At 35.5% G+C, this 20,156-nt stretch overlaps 4 protein-coding genes across 5 annotated transcripts; 3 read left to right on the top strand and 1 right to left on the bottom strand.

The window, feature by feature from the left end:
* Nucleotides 1-170: 170 nt before the first annotated feature.
* On the top strand, nucleotides 171-2,608 carry LOC115244862. The gene is made up of 4 exons (XM_029822853.1): nucleotides 171-1,254; nucleotides 1,390-1,713; nucleotides 1,784-2,203; nucleotides 2,275-2,608. Exons 1-4 carry the CDS (start codon nucleotides 931-933, stop codon nucleotides 2,491-2,493), a joined length of 1,287 nt encoding a protein of 428 aa, XP_029678713.1. The 5' UTR covers nucleotides 171-930; the 3' UTR covers nucleotides 2,494-2,608.
* A 220-nt stretch (nucleotides 2,609-2,828) lies between these two features.
* On the top strand, nucleotides 2,829-5,568 carry LOC115244863. Its single transcript, XM_029822854.1, has 4 exons — nucleotides 2,829-4,012; nucleotides 4,145-4,468; nucleotides 4,539-4,958; nucleotides 5,031-5,568. Exons 1-4 carry the CDS (start codon nucleotides 3,692-3,694, stop codon nucleotides 5,247-5,249), a joined length of 1,284 nt encoding a protein of 427 aa, XP_029678714.1. The 5' UTR covers nucleotides 2,829-3,691; the 3' UTR covers nucleotides 5,250-5,568.
* A 16-nt stretch (nucleotides 5,569-5,584) lies between these two features.
* Nucleotides 5,585-6,768, bottom strand: LOC115244865 (membrane protein FAM174B-like). 2 transcript variants are annotated; one of them, XM_029822858.1, is made up of 3 exons: nucleotides 6,576-6,768; nucleotides 6,334-6,446; nucleotides 5,585-6,237 (listed from the first exon to the last, which is right to left on the bottom strand). In XM_029822858.1, exons 1-3 carry the CDS (start codon nucleotides 6,744-6,746, stop codon nucleotides 6,075-6,077), a joined length of 447 nt encoding a protein of 148 aa, XP_029678718.1. In that variant the 5' UTR covers nucleotides 6,747-6,768; the 3' UTR covers nucleotides 5,585-6,074. The 2 variants fall into 2 exon arrangements, with proteins under 2 accessions (XP_029678718.1, XP_029678719.1); XM_029822859.1 differs by having other exon boundaries at nucleotides 6,334-6,443; nucleotides 6,576-6,762.
* A 4,263-nt stretch (nucleotides 6,769-11,031) lies between these two features.
* Nucleotides 11,032-16,046, top strand: LOC115244859 (F-box only protein 33). Its single transcript, XM_029822851.1, has 7 exons — nucleotides 11,032-11,686; nucleotides 12,410-12,504; nucleotides 12,588-12,779; nucleotides 12,865-13,266; nucleotides 13,385-13,633; nucleotides 13,716-13,911; nucleotides 14,082-16,046. The coding sequence occupies exons 1-7, from the start codon at nucleotides 11,096-11,098 to the stop codon at nucleotides 14,211-14,213; spliced, it is 1,857 nt and encodes a 618-aa protein (XP_029678711.1). The 5' UTR covers nucleotides 11,032-11,095; the 3' UTR covers nucleotides 14,214-16,046.
* Nucleotides 16,047-20,156: the final 4,110 nt, after the last annotated feature.

The raw sequence follows: 20,156 nt of genomic DNA, 5'->3' as shown, positions 1-20,156 counted from the left end.
ATATATGTATTTTTTTCAAGTGTTCCCTTTTTTAAAATGCAATCCATTATCTCGCAAATAAAATAATTACCAAAATCTAATCATGCGAAAGGCTTTTTATATAAATCTAACAAATCAATGTGATATGGATCTCTCGTCAAATGATGTCGATAAAAACTTATGCGCGCGCATTTTATAATGCGAGTTGACAATGCATTAATAGGAGGAATATATACTTTGTAGCCTTCCGACTACTTGTCTCAATTTATTCTCCCCTCTCCATGTGTGAATATGGATAATGATTCTCGATAAGACTCCTGATGTGGCAGTTCTGACCACTCTTTATTAATAGTAGAAATTTCCATCCAATAGTGTTGCGTGGCAAGTGTATGAGTAAGGATCGCTCACGTGTGAAAATAACGTTTTTCTTTTTGCAATAATCACAGATATGAATAAATGTGAAGAACGATTGATAAAACATAAGTGTCTTTTTTCCTTGGCCAGAAAAACGTATTCCATCGACAGATAAAATAGATACTTGCGGATATACGTCAAGTGCTAATGTTTCGCATGTGAAACGTATTATATCAATTTGCAAAAAAAATTAATTTCCACGAATGATAAGGAGCTTATTGTAAATTCTCATCTTATCACAAGAAAAGACAAGAATTAAGTCACATTCAACAAGATAACATCAGTTATATAAACCAAAGCAATTCCATCTTTTCTTATTATTTCAACTCTCAAAGTAATGGTATCATTAAGTTAAAAAATATTTATCGCAATTGTGGATTGTAATATGATTACATTTATTATAAATGCATTGTTGAAGATCTTTGTATTAACTTCAATATTATATTAAACCTTAAAAAATATCAATATTTCTTCAAAGTATTACTATAGAAAAGAATGTCATATCAAATAAAGTTTTTTGAAAAGGCCTAGAAAAAAATGATGAGTCAAAATAAGAATCGCATCAATTTGAATGAAGTGAGTGACAAGTTTACGGAAGAGGTGCTTACTGACATTCTCTGTAAGGCATATAATGGGAAAAAAGTGCAACTGACAGATTGGACCTTTGGTGAAGGATTTGCTAAAGGTGATAATTATGTATCTACTGTCAATAAGAGTAAACTATATGGTATTATAGATAGTGACCAACAGCAAAATGTACAAGTTAATTTTGTCGTGAAGTCAATTCCAAAGAACATTAGTAGAAGAAAGACTTTTAGAAGTGCAGACTTCTTCCGTAATGAAATCTTATTTTATACACAGGTAAGAAAAAATATATAACTCACACTTTTCTTTTATTAAATAGAAAATGCATGTATCGTTGAAAAAAAAATAGTGTTAACTATATATAATCAATGAATAAATATTTTAATCTCAAACAGTTACTATATTTTACAGATTGTCCCCAAATTTGAAAAATTTTTAGCAGACAAAGGACAAAGTAATCTATTGTGTATACCACGTCACTTGGTTTCTTACACCGATGGCGAAAATGATTTTGTTGTCTTAGAGGATGTCTCTCCCCTAGGATTTGGACCTGCATCCAGACAAAACTGCATAGATTGGGCAGAATGTATAGTGATCTTAAAAACATTAGCGAAATTTCATGCAATCTCGTTTGCATATAAAGACCAGAAGAAAGAAGAATTTATAAAACTTGCAAGTGTTTTAAATGAAACCTACCTTGGTAATCATAACTGGAACTGGTACCAAAAATTTCATGTAAGTAACACATTACAATGTATATTTTAATGTCTGATTTAATTATTATTAAAGCAGTTTTTCTATATAGAAACAGCTAGTGGATATAGCTAAAGATGCGTTAGCTATTGAATATCCAAACAGTAAAGCTGAGAAGCAATTCAATTCCTATGAATTTGGTAAATTATTCCAAAAGTGCACAGAATGCAGTGAGAGAAGAGACGCTCCTACGTCTGTTATCTCCGCGGGTGATTGTTGGGCTCCAAACTTTCTCGTTCGAGATATTGGGCAAAATCGAAAGGAAGCATTAATGCTAGACTTTCAACTTGCACGTTGCAGTAATCCTATCATGGATTTATCGTTCTTAATTTATTCGTGCACCCTAAAGTCATTTCGCGATCAGTATTTCGATGATATATTAAAAACTTATCATTCCGAATTGAGCAATGCTATTAAATCCCTCGGATCTGATCCAGAAAAAATTTATCCGAGGGATTTATTTATGAAAGAGGTAAAATGTTTATTTTGTTTAAAATTTTAAATAATGGAAAAAAGTGATGCATTAATCAATATAAATTGCAGTTGAAGGATTACTTTATTGTTGGACTAGTATTTGCACTTGAAGCAATTCCACTTAGTCTGTTGGATCCATCTCAAGCATTCGATTTAGATGACATTATTAAGAATGATGAAGCAGTGGATATTTCTGATGTATTGACATTGTCTAATATTAAAACATCAACTGGAAGACAAAGATTGGCAGATGTAATAGTTCATGCTGTTGAGAATGGATATATATGATAGATTTATATATAAATAATTTTTACGCATTTTTATAGAGAGAATTATATAAACAGCATGAATATATATACATTATTTTAATGAAACAATAACACATTATTGGAAAAGTATTAATTCTATTTTGATAATACTCATAATTTTGTAATATAGTAATTATTCTAAGTTATTCAAAATATACACATATATTTTATTAACGAACTATTTAATCAACTTTTTTAACTTTACCTTTATATTTTTCCAATAGAGATGTAGCTCGAAATAATATTTACACTTATTTGGAATAAAATCTTGTATAAAATGCAATCCATTATCTCGCAAATAAAATAATTACCAAAATCTAATCATGCGAAAGGCTTTTTATAGAAATCTAACAAATCAATGTGATATGGATCTCCCATCAAATGATGTCGATAAAAACTTATGCGCGCGCATTTTATAGTGCGAATTGACAATGCTTTAATAGGAGGAATAGATACTTTGTAGCCTTCCGACTACTTGTCCCAATTTATTCTCCCCCCTCTATGTGTGAATATGGATAATAATTCTCGATAAGACTCCTGACTTGGCAGTTCTGACCACTCTTTATTAATAGTGGAAATTTCCATCCAATAGTGTTGCATGACAAGTGTATGAGTAAGGATCGCTCACGTGTGAAAATAACGTTTTTCTTTTTGCAATAATCATAAATATGCATTAATGTGAAGAACGATTGATAACATAAGTGTCTTTTTTCCTTGGCGAGAAAAACGTATTCCATCGACAGATAAAATAGATACTTGCGGATATATGTCAAGTGCTAATGTTTCGCATGTGAAACGTACTATATCAAGCATCAAGCTTTGCAAAAAAATTAATTTCGACGAATGATAAGGAGCTTATTGTAAATTCTCATCTTATCACAAGAAAAGACAAGAATTAAGTCACATTCAACAAGATAACATCAGTTATATAAACCAAAGCAATTCCATCTTTTCTTATTATTTCAACTCTCAAAGTAATAGTGTCATTAAGTTAAAAAATATTTATCGCAATTGTGGATTGTAATATGATTACATTTATTATAAATGCATTGTTGAAGATCTTTGTATTAACTTCAATATTATATTAAACCTTAAAAAATATCAGTATTTCTTCAAAGTATTATTACATAAAAGAATTTCATATCAAATAAAGTCTTGAAAAGGCCTAGAAAAAAATCATGAGTCAAAATAAGAATCGCATTAATTTGAATGAAGTGAGTGACAAGTTTACGGAAGAGGTGCTTACAGACATTCTCTGTAAGGCATATAATGGGAAAAAAGTGCAACTGACAGATTGGACCTTTGGTGAAGGATTTGCTAAAGGTGATAGTTATTTATCTACTGTCAATAAGGGTAAACTATATGGTATTATAGATGGTGACCCACAGCAAAATGTACAAGTTAATTTTGTTGTGAAGTCAATTCCAAAGAACATTGGTAGAAGAAAGACTTTTAGAAGTGCAGAGTTCTTCCATAATGAAATCTTATTTTATACACAGGTAAGAAATATATATAACTCACACTTTTCTTTTATATAATAGGAAATGCATATATTGTTGAAAAAAATAGTGTTAACTACATATAATCAAGGAATAAACATTTTAATCTCAAACAATTACTATATTTTACAGATTGTTCCCAAATTTGAAAAATTTCTAGCAGACAAAGGGCAAAGTAATCTATTGTGCATACCACGTCACTTGGTTTCTTACACCGATGGCAAAAATGATTTTGTTGTCTTAGAGGATGTCTCTCCCCTAGGATTTGGACCTGCATCCAGACAAAACTGCATAGATTGGATAGAATGTATAGTGATCTTAAAAACATTAGCGAAATTTCATGCAATTTCGTTTGCATATAAAGACCAGAAGAAAGAAGAATTTACAAAACTTGCAAGTGTTTTAAATGAAACCTACTTTGGTAATCATAACTGGAACTGGTACCAAAAATTTCATGTAAGTAACACATTACAATGTATATTTTAATGTCTGATTTAATTATTATTAAAGCAGTTTTTCTATATAGAAACAGCTAGTGGATATAGCTAAAGATGCGTTAGCTATTGAATATCCAAACAGTAAAGCTGAGAAGCAATTCAATTCCTATGAATTTGGTAAATTATTCCAAAAGTGCACAGAATGCAGTGAGAGAAGAGACGCTCCTACGTCTGTTATCTCCGCGGGTGATTGTTGGGCTCCAAACTTTCTCGTTCGAGATATTGGGCAAAATCGAAAGGAAGCATTAATGTTAGACTTTCAACTTGCGCGTTGCGGTAATCCTATCATGGATTTATCATTCTTAGTTTATTCGTGCACCCTAAAGTCATTTCGCGATCAGTATTTCGATGATATATTAAAAACTTATCATTCCGAATTGAGCAATGCTATTAAATCTCTCGGATCTGATCCAGAAAAAATTTATCCATGGGATTTATTTATGAAAGAGGTAAAATGTCTATTTTGTGTTTAAATTTTAAATAATGAAAAAAAGTGATGCACTAATCGATATAAATTGCAGTTGAAGGATTACTTTATTGTTGGACTAGTATTTGCACTTGAAGCAATTCCATTTTGTCTGTTGGATCCATCTCAAGCATTCGATTTAGATGCCATTATTAAGAATGATGAAGCAGTGGATATTTCTGATGTATGGAAATTGTCTAATATTAAAACATCAAGTGGAAGACAAAGATTGGCAGATACAATAGTTCATGCTGTTGAGAATGGATATATATGATAGATTTATATATGATAAATTTTTATGCATTGTTATAGAGAGAATTATATAAACAGCATGAATATATATGCATTATTTTAATGAAACAATAACACATTATTGGAAAAGTATTAATTCTATTTTGATAATACTAATAATTTTGTAATATAGTAATTATTCTAAGTTATTCGAAATATATACATATATTTTATTAACAAACTATTTCAACTTTTTTAACATTACCTTTATATTTGTCCAATAGAGATGTAGCTCGAAATAATATTTACACTTATTTGGAATAAAGTTTTGTACACAATTTTTATTAATGTGTAGTATTAAAGAAAATAGAGACAATCTGTATTTGTATAATTTTAATTATATAACAACGTAGATTAATTAAAATATAATCTGTGTATAAGAGTAGAGATATAGCCACCCATTAACTTTTTCGTTAGCTCGCAGATGATACATGTCTAAAATTTTACATTATCACATAGCAATATTATAATAGGATGGAGAATATTGGTAGAAACATCTTGGATTTTTTCTTTCTTATTAGGAAAAGTACATCTATTGCTGACAAGCATAATATGTCAATGATAAGTGCATCATAGATGCATATTTGATAATAATCTCGCTGCACAAAGCAAATTACTTTATTCAAAATGCTGAAAAATGTCTTAAATCTGTCCCCGAACTCTGATAGTCCTTCTCTCGTGTACTTACCTCAACAGATCACGATAGAATTAGTCTGATATTATTAAGATCGTGGTATGATGGTAAGAGCAGCATTACACGGATGATATATATAATAGCACAACGGTGTATTTCCCTGCGCGAAAACTTTTACGCGTTTTGATGCTGAATGTTGGTCACGACGTTGCTCGCATCGAAAACAGTTGTGTCTTCGTCATCTTCTTCCTCCAATGGCAACGGTCGCATCTCGACATCCTGCCTGTGTGTGAGGACACCGTACTTTCGAACCAGCTGGGCTCGCGTCTTACTTAACCTGCCAATAAAAACAACCAGTTAAGTTTTCAAGCTAGAGATCTATCAATGTATCATCATCCTTTCTCTCTCTCTGCTAAATCCTCTGTAAATTTACCTAAAGCTACGGAACACGATGTAGGCCATGACAAGGATGCTTAGTCCCACAAAGACTAAGAAACCGCGTACAAGAGCACCAGCATTGAAGGTCGCATGTTCCTCACTGGTCTGCTGCGTCAAGATAGCAAGGTAATATCAATTATAATCAGAAATAAATTGTCAAGATTATCCATAAGACTAAAAGAATGTCTGCACCAGGAAACTTCTGACTGGACAATCCTTATTTTCGATGATACGAACCTCTTTGTCCACGATGTGCGTTCTATTCGCGTTGACGTCCTGCGACGACTTTGAGGTTATATTGTCCTGCGTCTTGTTTCCATCGCTCCCGTCGCAAATCGCCGTCTGCGCCAGCAGAAAGATCAGTAGGAATACGAAAAACTTCATCTTCTGGATCTTCGAACGCGTCATCGTGCAGTGTCATTTAAACGACCGCCGGTCACGCACACGCTTTTTCGCGACCCACACCAGCTGTTTTCATGCGCGCGAGATGTCAGACGCCAGACGGCCTTCGATGACAGTTCCGTGTCATCCTCGCGCGATGCCCCGTGCTCGCACATTTCGTTATACGTAAAGATCTGTTCACACTTGTAACGTGCGTGCTTATATCACTGATGACGATAACAAGGTTCCCATTGTCTCGCTCACGCTATTACAATACGTAGATTGCAATATATAATGTCACGCCAGCCTGCACATATATTTTACGCACAAAAAATTACAGGGACATATATAGATCGCGAAAAGATAGAAATATATCTTACATTTCTGCGTATTCTCGGGGACCTTGTTTTTTTAGCACTTGCGTAATTGATAGATGATTACTAGGTGATTATAGATAATAATTATATATGTGTATGTGCGTACAAAATATAGTGCAACAGCGAAAAAGCAATTGCGTCCGATACGCGATATACCCAGTGAGAAATCATAGATCGGAAAGATGGATATTAGACGTCTATAAACGTTTATAGATGTCTAATAGACATCTATAATACACGTTTTTTCGATCGGTATTTCTCACTGGATATATACGTAAATAAAATGCCAGTGTATTATTATTAATATAATAGAAATGAATGTGTGTGTGCGCGTATGTGTGTACAAAATGTAGTGTAACAGCGAAAGCAATTGCGTCCGATACCCGTTTTATTACGTATATGTATATATATACGTAATAAAATTGCTAGTGTGTATTATATCGTATAATAATAAAAATGACTATATGTATGCGTGCGTGTCTATACAAAATGTAATGTAAAAACGAAAGCGATTGCGTCCGATACCCGATATATGTATACATGTAATAAAATGCCTATGTGCATTATTGTATAATAATAAAAATAACTGCGTGTGTATGTGTGTGTGTGTAAAATGTAGTTAACAGCAAAATTGATCAATCCATTTTTACCCACGAATGCATATAAAGTCATATTATTTTTATTATTTAAAAATTATTCCTATTTAATGTTCATATTACATAACGAGAATGTCTTTATTTTATATATATTGCGATATTCAATAGATTTTAATGTACTTTCTAAAAAGAGATCCTAAGTTAATGTATTATATCTAAAACTTTCTAACACACACACACACACATACACTATTTTTGTTTCCATATAATTTTATTTTATTGTTTGATGAAACACCGACGATAATAATATGTATAACGTTATAAGTGTATACAAAAGAATCGATAATAGTCTGTAAAATATATTTTATAATTTTTAAAAATCTAATAAACTAATGTATTAGTAATATAAAATGCATGTCTTCTGAATGTACCTATCTATCCATTCCCACACATCATCGTGCCATGCCTCTTTGTTAATTATACATTTTTTTTGATACGATTTTGCCAATTTTTTATTCTTGGAATTTTTTTTTCTGAAAATGCATTTCTTGGAATCAAGTATCAAAAGAATATAATTAGCAAAGAAGTGGCACAAACTAAAATTTTAAAAAGCGCAAAAATTTGAAGCTTCGAAATCTGCAAAAGTATCAGGAGAACATGATAAGCAAAGAGATCGCAGAATCGAAGTTAAATTACAGAAAACAGAAAATTTGAAGCTTCGAAATTCGCACAAGTATCAGGAGAACATGATAAGCAAAGAGATCGCAGAATCGAAGTTAAATTACAGAAAACAGAAAATTTGAAGCTTCGAAATTCGCACAAGTATCAGGAGAACATGATAAGCAAAGAGATCGCAGAATCGAAGTTAAATTACAGAAAACAGAAAATTTGAAGCTTCGAAATTCGCACAAGTATCAGGAGAACATGATAAGCAAAGAGATCGCAGAATCGAAGTTAAATTACAGAAAACAGAAAATTTGAAGCTTCGAAATTCGCACAAGTATCAGGAGAACATGATAAGCAAAGAGATCGCAGAATCGAAGTTAAATTACAGAAAACAGAAAATTTGAAGCTTCGAAATTCGCACAAGTATCAGGAGAACATGATAAGCAAAGAGATCGCAGAATCGAAGTTAAATTACAGAAAACAGAAAATTTGAAGCTTCGAAATTCGCACAAGTATCAGGAGAACATGATAAGCAAAGAGATCGCAGAATCGAAGTTAAATTACAGAAAACAGAAAATTTGAAGCTTCGAAATTCGCACAAGTATCAGGAGAACATGATAAGCAAAGAGATCGCAGAATCGAAGTTAAATTACAGAAAACAGAAAATTTGAAGCTTCGAAATTCGCACAAGTATCAGGAGAACATGATAAGCAAAGAGATCGCAGAATCGAAGTTAAATTACAGAAAACAGAAAATTTGAAGCTTCGAAATTCGCACAAGTATCAGGAGAACATGATAAGCAAAGAGATCGCAGAATCGAAGTTAAATTACAGAAAACAGAAAATTTGAAGCTTCGAAATTCGCACAAGTATCAGGAGAACATGATAAGCAAAGAGATCGCAGAATCGAAGTTAAATTACAGAAAACAGAAAATTTGAAGCTTCGAAATTCGCACAAGTATCAGGAGAACATGATAAGCAAAGAGATCGCAGAATCGAAGTTAAATTACAGAAAACAGAAAATTTGAAGCTTCGAAATTCGCACAAGTATCAGGAGAACATGATAAGCAAAGAGATCGCAAGAAATTAAATTACAGAAAGCGGAAAATTTAAAGCTTCGAAATTTGCACAAGTATCAGGAGAACATGATAAGCAAAGAGATCGCAAGAAATTAAATTACAGAAAGCGGAAAATTTGAAGCTTCGAAATTCGCAAAAGTATCAGGAGAACATGATAAGCAAAGAGATCGCAGAATCGCATCAAGTTAAATTACAGAAAGCGGCAAATTTGAAGCTTCGAAATTCGCACAAGTATTAGGAGAACATGATAAGCAAAGAGATCGCAAGAAGTTAAATTACAGAAAGCGGAAAATTTGAAGCTTCGAAATTCGCAAAAGTATCAGGAGAACATAATCAGTAAAGAGGTGATATATAGACTAAAATTTCAAGAAGCGTGAAAATTCAAAGCTTCAAAATCCGCAAAAATATTAGGATTTTTTTTTTTTTTTTGTTTTGGCGAAGGAAGAGAAAAATGCATTATGCATTCCCACCGGCCGGTCCGGTGGGATATGCGGGACTCGCACCCGCTAAAAAACTCTCCCTGCAGGGCCAACCTTTGGCCCCGCCGATACACAAATTAAAATTCTGAGATTTCAGGAACATGATAGGCAAGAAAGATAATACAAATAAGAACTTCAAATTTGAAATTTTAAAAACTTCAACTTTATTTTTTTTTCTCATTTATAGTATGAAAATTAGTATCTAAAACTTAATTGTTCTTACAACTTATCTCTCAATTTTCGCAAATGATCGCTGTACAACTTATACATACAATACACTTGTTTTTTTTTTTTTTTTTTTGCGAAGGAAGAGACAAATGCATTATGCATTCCCACCGGCCGGTCCGGTGGGATATGCGGGACTCGCACCCGCTAAAAAACTCTCCCTGCAGAACCAATTTTTGGTTTTCTGCCGATACTTACCCAGATTTAAATTCTAAGATATCGGGAACATGATTGGCAAGAAAGGTAATACAAATAAAAACATCAAGAATTGAAATTTTATTTTCTTTTCTCATTTGCAATATAGTGAAAATTATTATCTAAAAATTAATATTTCTTACAATTCATCGCAATTTTTGCAGATAATCGCTGTAGAACTTATAAACTAAGAAGAAAAAATCCATATACACATATATTATATAGAATTCCATATATATATATATGGTAGTAAATTTAAACAGTCCAATGTATTTATTCTATAAAATGCACCACATACAAAAATTTACTATTATATATAATATTTAATTTTGTAATATTTCGTAATAAACTGCAGATTCTGCTCGGTTTCTGCTGCCAATCTGTCATCAGATTGCGCACGTGCAAATTCTGCTCTGTTCCTACCATCCATCTGCTGTCAGATTCTGTAAGCGTAGGCTCTGCTCGATTTTGGCATCAATTTATCCATTTAATCGATAATAACAACTTTTGTATCAAATTTGTAGCTTTTTTCTGACAACAGAGTTGATAGCAGACACTTGACATGATCTCTGCTTTCGACAGACTTGGCTATCTGGGTATTATTATTAATTACTCGACATATTCTTTCCATCTTTCAATTATGCATTTCTTTTAGATATATTTTTTGGTTTCCGACGAAAGGTGCGGAAGGTTGTTTAAAGTGAAATACCGAGTTTTATAACCGAGATGAGAAGGCGACCGTGTTACATACATAATATGTATGTCATATACAAATACACAGAGAGGTGACAGTTGGAGCGCGAAAGTGAGCGAATCCGTGCTCGTGGAGGTCGCTATCGCGCGAGAGTTGATTATAAACACATCTCGTGAAGGAAAGGGGGGGCTGGCGCGCATATACCAGACATACCAGTATATACCCGTCTCTTCTGTAAATCTCGGCGCGGTCGCAGTCGGCGACGGGTCGAACGACGTAGTAGCGGATGGATCGCGATTCGAGCCGTTCGCTCGGTTGAAAATGATGCGCGCCTGCGACGGGACGTTCGATGTACTATTGGAGAGATTCCGGGCCAGCGGCGCCGTCGCGACGACAACGACGACGACGTCGACAACGGCAGCGGCAGCGGTGGTGAACGACGGGGACGGGACGACGGAGGAGGCGACGTCAAGAAAGTGCGAGGGGCAGCTGTCTTCGCTGAACGCGGCGAACAGCTGTTCGTCCTACAAGCCTGCGAATCGTATGACAGAAATGGCGCAAGAGGACCACGGACCGTCCTGGAACAATCTGCCCAGCGTTATCTTGCAGGAGATATTCTCATATTTGTCGCACGAATCCAGAATAATAGCCTCCCAGGTAAGTAGATAGAGAGACCAAAGAGTGACGGAGAGGGAAAGAGAGAGAGAGGGAGAGAGAAAGTCTTGTGTTTTCTTTTTCTTCGCTCTTCCAGTGTCCCGATCGTTTGCACTGTAAACTGACCTGACATTGAATAGCCGATAAAAGTCGTCAATCATGCGAAAGCATTTCTTATAGACGATGGAATGTACATACTAATGAGGGGGACCCACTACACTATCTCGTTTGACATTACACATCGCGTTGCCTACTTGCATGATTAGGAGTTTGATATATTGTCTTTTGTATCGTGTGACACGCAATTTCGTTACGTTTTCTTTTTACGCTATTTAGTAATTAAATAGTGGATATCTGGCTTGAAATGTCAACGATTATTTATAATGACAAACTTTATTATTATATTTATATGCGATAAAAAAATTATGACAAAAAGCATGAAGATGATACAGTAATTTTTCTTTATATAAATTCTGTGTATCTTAAATATAATAAAAATGATTTGTGCTAAATATGCAATAAAATCATCGTTTGTATTGAATTTTTTATGTGTCCATATCATTTATATTAATATAATCATGTTGAATATAGTAAAATGCCTATATTATTTATCATTTTTATATATAATATTTTTATAACAATATATAAAACATATATCAAATAATTAAAATTTATACTTAATTGATACAAGATTTGTTTAGTAGATTTGTTATTCTATTTGTACAGGTGTGCAGAAATTGGAGGTACACTCTGTTCCATCCAAGTTTTTGGAAAAAAATCACTTTTGTCTTCAGAGACGAAGACAGCGTTTTGTGGGCTCGGTTTGTAGAATCATATTTATTGTTCATTTATATATATCTAAATTTATTAAAAGTCGCACAATACACGGTACGTTTTGTTATAGAACTTTGGCAAATTATTTTGCTTTGAGTGTGCATGAAGCTACGATTCGTTGGGATCAACCCAGATACATTGATTACGTGGGTGAAACGTACAAGCTCTTGAAACAATTAAGTCATAATAAACAGTTGAGAAAATTGTTTTTGGAATTTAATAGCAATGTCTATGACTTTTCCTTCGACAACGAAGATGACAGGTATTCATAAATTGGATAATCTTATCCGATATACAAACCAGCTTTTTACATTACATTTGATAAATTTATATTGTTTATTTTTCAGTAACTGTTATCGTTCCACATTAATGGAATCTGTGGCAAATATTATCGAGACTTCTAATTATCTGGAGGCCCTAAGTTTAGGATGCACGGAAGAGTTGATAATGAATATGTTTGTAATTTTGGAACCTCTTCGTCTTCATCATGCCAAACATTTAACGCACCTCAGTCTGGCATCTGTTAAGGACGACCCTGATTATTATGATTTTTTCGAACTCGATAACACTATTTTTAATTCATTTATCAGATTATCTGTCTTAACTCTGGATTATGAGTTTGTCAGTGATACTTTATTAAAGGCGTTAGACAACGGATGTATGCAAAGACTTGTGATTCATGTACATGGATGGAAAAACGATTATCCGGGAACAACAAATAGAGCTTGGCAAATGTTTAGTCAGAAGAAGTAAGTTATACAGTAATTGTAGCACTAGCTAGACAGATTAGAATTATATCTCGGTCGCAATAAGAATAATATATACCAATAAAGAAGCATGCATAAAAAAATATTTCTTTATTTGCAGTCCACAATGTGAATTAAGGCTCAACCTTATACACTCTTATGCCGGCGTTAAGGTTTTAGACATCGACATATTCTGTCCTGCTATGCCACTGACGCATTTGAAAGTATTATTTTGTGAAAACGTTAACAACAGGGCATTGCTTCGATTATCAATGTGGTATTCGCATACACTGAAATCATTGACATGGATAGACTCGATAGATCGTAAGCAACAGATGCCAGCTACATTTGATCCAAACGATCCAAATAGGTAAGAAATATCTTTGCGCTTTCTTTTACTGTGTTTTTTTTAGTTAGAGTATGATATATACATGATTCTCTATTAAATACAGTCCAGATCCTTTAGTATTGGTGGCGTGGAAATGTACTAAGCTTACAAAGATGGTGTTCCTAGGCCACAAATATTATCAAGAGAATTTGTTGGCCATCGCGCGTCTCAGAGGTAATACTCTTGAATTGCTGGTATTTGCAAAAAGTGATATCACATCTGAAAATGAATCGTGGCACAAAGCTGAAAGTATCACGCATGTGAGTATAAATAAATCTTAATATAAAATTAAATTTTTGTAATAAACCTAAAGCAAATGTTTAAGTGTTTCGATATTTTACTCTGTAAAATTAATAAAGGGAATAATGATTGTGAAGCCGAGATAGAGAATCTTTTAAAATGTTAAGAATATTTGTTAATATATTTATAGGAAATCCGAGATATAATGGGTTTACATTGGATGCCGCTGAGCGATTCGGACCTACCAATGGTGATATTGAATCCTTTCAAAGGCGACAGCAGAGAAGTGATTATGCCATTGGTTCTCAGCGATCAAAAATAATTCTCGATGAGAAGCCAAGGAAAATTTCTACTCAGTGTGATTACCCAATAATCATTTCCAGACCACCAACATTCTCAGAAGTAACGTTATCAAATTGCATCTTTTATTGTTCTATGAGATTTTTTATTTAACGGGAAATTATAGATGAAACACGCGTACAAGTTCGAAATCTCGTTATCAACGGCATTATCGTTTCATCGAGTTGAGAATCTTACTGGGTACAATGATGAGATATAGAGAGATAAACGCACATATAATCTCCTCGTTTATGATATTTCTGTCGATTCGTATATCAATGTGATAAACTATAGTCAAGTAGATCTATTTCGACTTGTTGATGGTATATTCAATGCAAATTACGACACATTTGCAAACAATGAGACGATCTCTTCAGCTAAAAGAGACGATCTCTTCAATGATTTATATGCATTGTAACTTTCTTCTTATGGGAAACCATATGAATCGCGTTTTGATGTTGACAAAGTAATGCTAGAAATGATCACGCGTACATATATTAAGGCATTAAGAACGATAAATAATTGTCCTTATCGCCTATAAAAAATCGATATTGAAAAGAAACCAGAATACATTTTATATAATTACAATACTATTCTGGTCAAAGAGAGCTGTGCATTTTAACGACATGGCTGAAGAACAAGATTGCAATGCAAAGTTTGCATTGTGAATCTTTAAAGAGATCTGTAAAGCTCAGCAAAACTGAAACAAGAATACGCAAAGGTCTCTTATCCAGCAGAAAAAGAAAAAGCTGCAGCACATTGAAGAGAAAAGGAGAGATTCGGATCTTGTGATCTTCCATTGGAAAGAATAACAAAATTCCAAATGTATGTAAGTAAAAAAACGCGCGTTCAACAACATATTTTTCCAATTCTCTGGGAAGTTAGGTAATAGCGAGCGCCAAGAGCATGACGTGCGAAAGTCAAACTTCTAGTAAAACTTCGCGAAGAGTTCATTAAATAAGCGGCGCACATGAGTATAAAGAGTATCGCGCTCGAGAAAAAGGCAACAAAAGAACGCGAAGTGTCGATACAGCGATCCGAGGTTATTTTTAATACCAAGACCAATCGGACGCTTTTGTACAAATGTTAACGTATGCGCACCGAAAAAGTCGGCTTGATATAAAGTATGTGAAACAAGCGTGGGCGCGAAAGAATGAAAAAAAGTCGCTCGAAATACAGCCTGTTCATGTATTGCTTTCGACAGGTGATAACGAATAGTAATCGAATGTGAGTAATACTTAAATATATAATCGTCTATACTCACCGTGCTCTTAGCGACCGCTGATGACGAACACACAAATATAAGTGTGTATCTATAAAATCGAAGATATTAGTCGCTAATCGTATATGTATGTATATGTATGTATAACTGTATTATCTGTCGAACTTTAAATACGTCAACATCCGGACGCAGTGCGCATCTATTTCTGTCGTACAATTAACACTGACGATTTTTTGAGAGTGTGTTTACAAGAGAGAAAGAGAGAGCGATCCGTAACAAAGATAAAATACCAAAATGCAGCCGTATATACACACAGTTTACTATTTCGAGAGATTATTTACTTTTTTTTTTCGAGCCCTTGTATAATTATATATTACATTATCGTGTATCGTAACTTGTAGTCACGTATAATATTGTGTTTTTTATATGTGGTTTCTGTACATACATCTCCATGCGTTCGAGACACTGGATACACGCGCGAACAACGCGGAATCGCGCGCGGAAGAATATACGAAGAGAAAACGAGTAAAAGAAAAAGCGGAGAGACAAGAAACAAGCGGAACAAAAATGAGAAAACAATATATAATGGAGAGAGGAAAAAAAAAAAACGTTTCTTTTCGACACTCCATGCGTTCGAGACACTGGATACACGCGCGAACAACGCGGAATCGCGCGCGGAAGAATATACGAAGAGAAAACGAGTAAAAGAAAAAGCGGAGAGACAAGAAACAAGCGGAACAAAAATGAGAAACAATATATAATGGAGAGAGGAAAAAAAAAAAAACGTTTCTTTTCGACAAACGACCAGCTGTTATACAAGATGAACGGGCCTTAATATGTACCTGAGTCGCGGTAAGGGTAAATTCATTGAGAAATCTATCACGCGACATCCACCATAGAGAGATAACCACCTTATAACTGTTGCGTCCTTGCGAACATGCGTACACACATATACACGTTTGCCAGGACAACGGCTACGAATTTGAGGTATATCACGCTCGTGCAAGTGCCCTTTCATTTCGTATTCCGCGCGTGTATATTTTTACATCAGAGGAGAGTAGAGAGAAAATCTAACGCGAAACGAGAGAAATATGTAACTAGAGGTTTCCACAAGAATCGTAGTTATTACTGTACGATACGCGGACATAATGTACTAACAAATTGTTCGCTAAATATCGATTCTGTGCGGGACAGGACGAAAACTTTATGAAGTGTAATTTTACGTTTCTTCTCGTTTTTCTTTCAAACGAACGGAAATTTCGCGTAAAGAAGAAGAAGAAGAAGAAAAAATATATTTGGGGATGCGGTATCCAGCGTATGAGTGTGATAAATGAGCGAGAGAGAGAGAGAGAGAGAGAAATAACGAACACGAGAGTAAATATACATAAGTGTGAAAAAAAAAACCATGTGACAATTGCGCGAGAGCAAGTTTAATAGCGTGCGAATAGAGGAAGAACGAGAAAAATTAATCAAGAATGCGGAGCGAAATGATACGCGTTTGAATATAAATGGATATATCCGCGAATCGTAGAAACAAATCAAGTGATATGATAGTACCATCTCTGCGAGTCCTCTGTATTAAGTAATATCGTAGAAGGCAATCGTGCAGCCGCTTGATGCGGGCACAACGCAACTAAATAACCACGTGTATGATAACACAACAAAACCACAAGTATAAGACTGAACCTGCCGAAAGGGGTGTATATTACAACACAAGTCAAGCGAGCTGCACGTTGTCGCGCAAGAGTAGTCGACACCATATTCATAAAAAAAAAAAGAGGCGAGAGATGGAAGGCACATTTTATGCAAAAGTCATCGATAAAGTTCCGTTGTTGAACACGATCATAGTTTCTCTTCAATTTCTCGCGTGTTTTAAACGCCTATTTTCTTTCCGCGTTGCTTTCCATCTTAGCCTCGTCGAAATCGCTTCGAAGTCGTTCGCGCGAACGCGAATATTTATGAATATGCGCGTCGCGAAAGCGAAACAAAAATAAAGGGATGGTGCACAAGCTAGCGTGTAGATTGGAATAAGCCCTGAGAGAGCTCACTCGACAGCGAGGTTCTCGTAACCGATATTATACACTTAAACCCTTTAAAGCAGCCTGCCAAGAATCAAAATACTGTAAAATATCAAACGAACGCTAGCCAGTACAGAATGCTAAGATCTATTTTTTAAGAAGCGAATGTATATTTTTGTACTAAGGCAGGCCTTAGCGTGTGATCGTGTCTTCTTGCGTGTAATGGCGAGACCGAGAGCTGTGATTATAACACGTGTTGGCTATACAAGGGACAGGGAGAGTAAGATCAACACGGGAAATATATATCGAGAGTAATCTGCGCATCAGCATGCGAACAACATAGGGAACACAAGACGAGAATCCCTGATCGAATGTTACCGAGTGAGCTGTAAGCATAGACAGGGCGTTATTAAAAAAAAAAAAAAATCGAGAATAAAACATCTGTGATAAAGTAGAAAATCTTACAAGCGTGTTCGAGAGAGAGAGAGTGGCTGAAGATCGGCGAGTGTAGGTAGAAAGTAGGAAAAAATCGAAAAAGAGAGAGAGGACTGAAGAGAATCAGAAATCCACGCGCGCGCATCGATGAAACTTGGACGCGCAAACGATTCCTTCGAGACTTGAGACGGAGCCGGTGACCTCGACCTGTACGATTGATTATTGGCAGCGGATCAAAAGAGAAAGAGAGAGAGAAAATATGAGAGATTGTCTTTCGAAAGCAAGACAAGCCCGGTCTAACTAGGCAGACGACGAACCGACCAGCTCATCTCGATCGCGCGCTCTAAGTGGGTTGCAACGCACGTTTATTTTAATTTTTTTCTTCTCGGCCAGCGATCAGACGAGCGCGTCCTGCAAGAGCCGCGGTACACGAGAGTTTTTTCCCTTTACACGAAAACCGCTCCGTCTTTCGACATTCCATAGTGAGATGCGGAGACCGGAGACACGTGCGACCGCGTTGACGCGCCAAATGATTACTGACACGCTTCGCCGGCTTCCTATAGACAATGTTGGTCCTCTCGACTCACCGCAGGTAGAGAACTTTTACGCTGCAGCGATCTTGGCGTTCCTCCTCCGCGCGGAGATGAAATCTGCCGCTGACGGTGAAGCGCGCGCGCATTTAGGTAAATTATAGTAGAGAGAGAGAGAGAGAGAAAAAGAAAATCTTAAGTTATCGTCGACTGAAATCAAGATCGCACAAGATTATCGGAGTACAACCCGAGTATGTATATGTATATGTATATAGTTTGATTTTGACACGGACACGCGATACGGAGACGCATTTCGTCAAACCCGCGCGAACGAAACAATCGTCGTCGGGTCACCGTCGGCGGTCACGAGTAGTATAAGTTCCTAAAAAGAAATAATTTACATACACACACACACACACCTGAATATATGCGAAGATAAAATGAAGAGAGGCCGGCATGCGAATACGCCCTCATGTACGAACAAAGAGAGAATATTCGGTAGTTCGTCCATTCGTTTGTTTGTTTTCGGTGCTTTCCAATACTTTCAGACACACGGTAACATCGAGCAACATTGTCATTACTTAACAAAGTATTATATACCTACAATCTCCATTCCATTCGACGGGAATGAGCGTAGCATATTGTCGCTAGGAAGATCGGCCAGAGGAAGCACGATCGTCGAGCGAGTCGATTCTAGAGAAGCCGAAAAGTATTGCGTAATATCGATCGGAGGCAGATTATCTCTGCTATTTTATACGAATTGTTTGTTTTGATGATAATGATGATGCGAATAAGATATTCGATAAATTATTAATTTAAGTATCAAACACACGAAGATCCTATTAATCCTAGGAAGCGCACGAGCGAGTAATATAATGCCTAATGAATTTCCGTAGACACGCTGATCTTCGGGTGTCGATCGATCTTACTTCAATTGAACATTCAGACTTGCGTTAACTTTTAAAACGCGCGTTTCGTACATATTCCCGATTATTATATTGTACTTGCCGTTACAATGTTAGCGATTATCACGTTTCGTTCGTGCCGTATAAATGATTTCTTCCCCAATCGGGGCAAATGCACGGGGACAGGAAAGACGACGATGTCGCAAGACAGACACGCGCATTCCTCTATCGAGATCGTATTCACACGTAAGAGGTGAAGAAGACAGCGTTAGATGTAAGCAACGAACCGTATGTAAGCGAGAAGCGAAAGTCCGTAATCAAGCCTGAAGATTTTCTTTCGCAATGGGCTTCGCGAGTACAACTGGGGGCCCAAGTATTGTATATCTTGTCGCTATGTTTGTTCGTAATTTTGAATGAAGCTTTAGAACGATATCCTAGTTCTGATAGTTGCGTGCGAGTGCGTGCACGCGACCTATATGTATGTAATCGTCGCGTGTACACGCTGATAAAGAAAAATTGTGCTCCGCCACGTTACGATGGTACTACGCGATCATCAAAGAACGGAAGATTCAGGGATTCAAGGCCTCGAAAACTTGGGCATTTCGAGATTTCGAAGTTTCCGGGATTCTAGGATTCACACGGATTTCAAAATAACTGTTAACAAAATCATTCGTGTCATATACATGAATGATTTTGTTAACAATTACTGGAGATGATCCAAAAAGGAACGGAAACAGATTTAATAGCGAGAATTAGCGTCGCTTTCACATTTTCTCGTCTGTAAAAGTTTCGTTGACGTGTAACTTTGATGTATAA

Source organism: Formica exsecta, unplaced genomic scaffold, assembly GCF_003651465.1.
Source record: "Formica exsecta isolate Colony F162 unplaced genomic scaffold, ASM365146v1 scaffold878, whole genome shotgun sequence".
NCBI classification, from domain to species: Eukaryota; Metazoa; Arthropoda; class Insecta; order Hymenoptera; family Formicidae; genus Formica; species Formica exsecta.
The sequence above is the reverse complement of the archived record's forward strand: the minus strand, read 5'-3'. Positions and strand labels throughout refer to the sequence as shown.

Excerpts from the sequence above, each read along its gene's own strand:
- LOC115244862 (XM_029822853.1), top strand. The coding sequence starts at position 931 with ATGATGAGTCAAAATAAGAATCGCATCAATTTGAATGAAGTGAGTGAC. Across the intron at positions 1,255-1,389 it reads AAATCTTATTTTATACACAG|ATTGTCCCCAAATTTGAAAA; the intron begins GTAAGAAAAAAT and ends TATATTTTACAG. Across the intron at positions 2,204-2,274 it reads GGGATTTATTTATGAAAGAG|TTGAAGGATTACTTTATTGT; the intron begins GTAAAATGTTTA and ends TATAAATTGCAG.
- LOC115244863 (XM_029822854.1), top strand. The coding sequence starts at position 3,692 with ATGAGTCAAAATAAGAATCGCATTAATTTGAATGAAGTGAGTGACAAG. Across the intron at positions 4,013-4,144 it reads AAATCTTATTTTATACACAG|ATTGTTCCCAAATTTGAAAA; the intron begins GTAAGAAATATA and ends TATATTTTACAG. Across the intron at positions 4,469-4,538 it reads ACTGGTACCAAAAATTTCAT|AAACAGCTAGTGGATATAGC; the intron begins GTAAGTAACACA and ends TTTTCTATATAG.
- LOC115244865 (XM_029822858.1), bottom strand. The coding sequence starts at position 6,746 with ATGACGCGTTCGAAGATCCAGAAGATGAAGTTTTTCGTATTCCTACTG. Across the intron at positions 6,447-6,575 it reads CGCACATCGTGGACAAAGAG|CAGACCAGTGAGGAACATGC; the intron begins GTTCGTATCATC and ends ATCTTGACGCAG. Across the intron at positions 6,238-6,333 it reads ATCGTGTTCCGTAGCTTTAG|GTTAAGTAAGACGCGAGCCC; the intron begins GTAAATTTACAG and ends TTTTATTGGCAG.
- LOC115244859 (XM_029822851.1), top strand. The coding sequence starts at position 11,096 with ATGTCATATACAAATACACAGAGAGGTGACAGTTGGAGCGCGAAAGTG. Across the intron at positions 11,687-12,409 it reads CCAGAATAATAGCCTCCCAG|GTGTGCAGAAATTGGAGGTA; the intron begins GTAAGTAGATAG and ends CTATTTGTACAG. Across the intron at positions 12,505-12,587 it reads GACAGCGTTTTGTGGGCTCG|AACTTTGGCAAATTATTTTG; the intron begins GTTTGTAGAATC and ends GTTTTGTTATAG.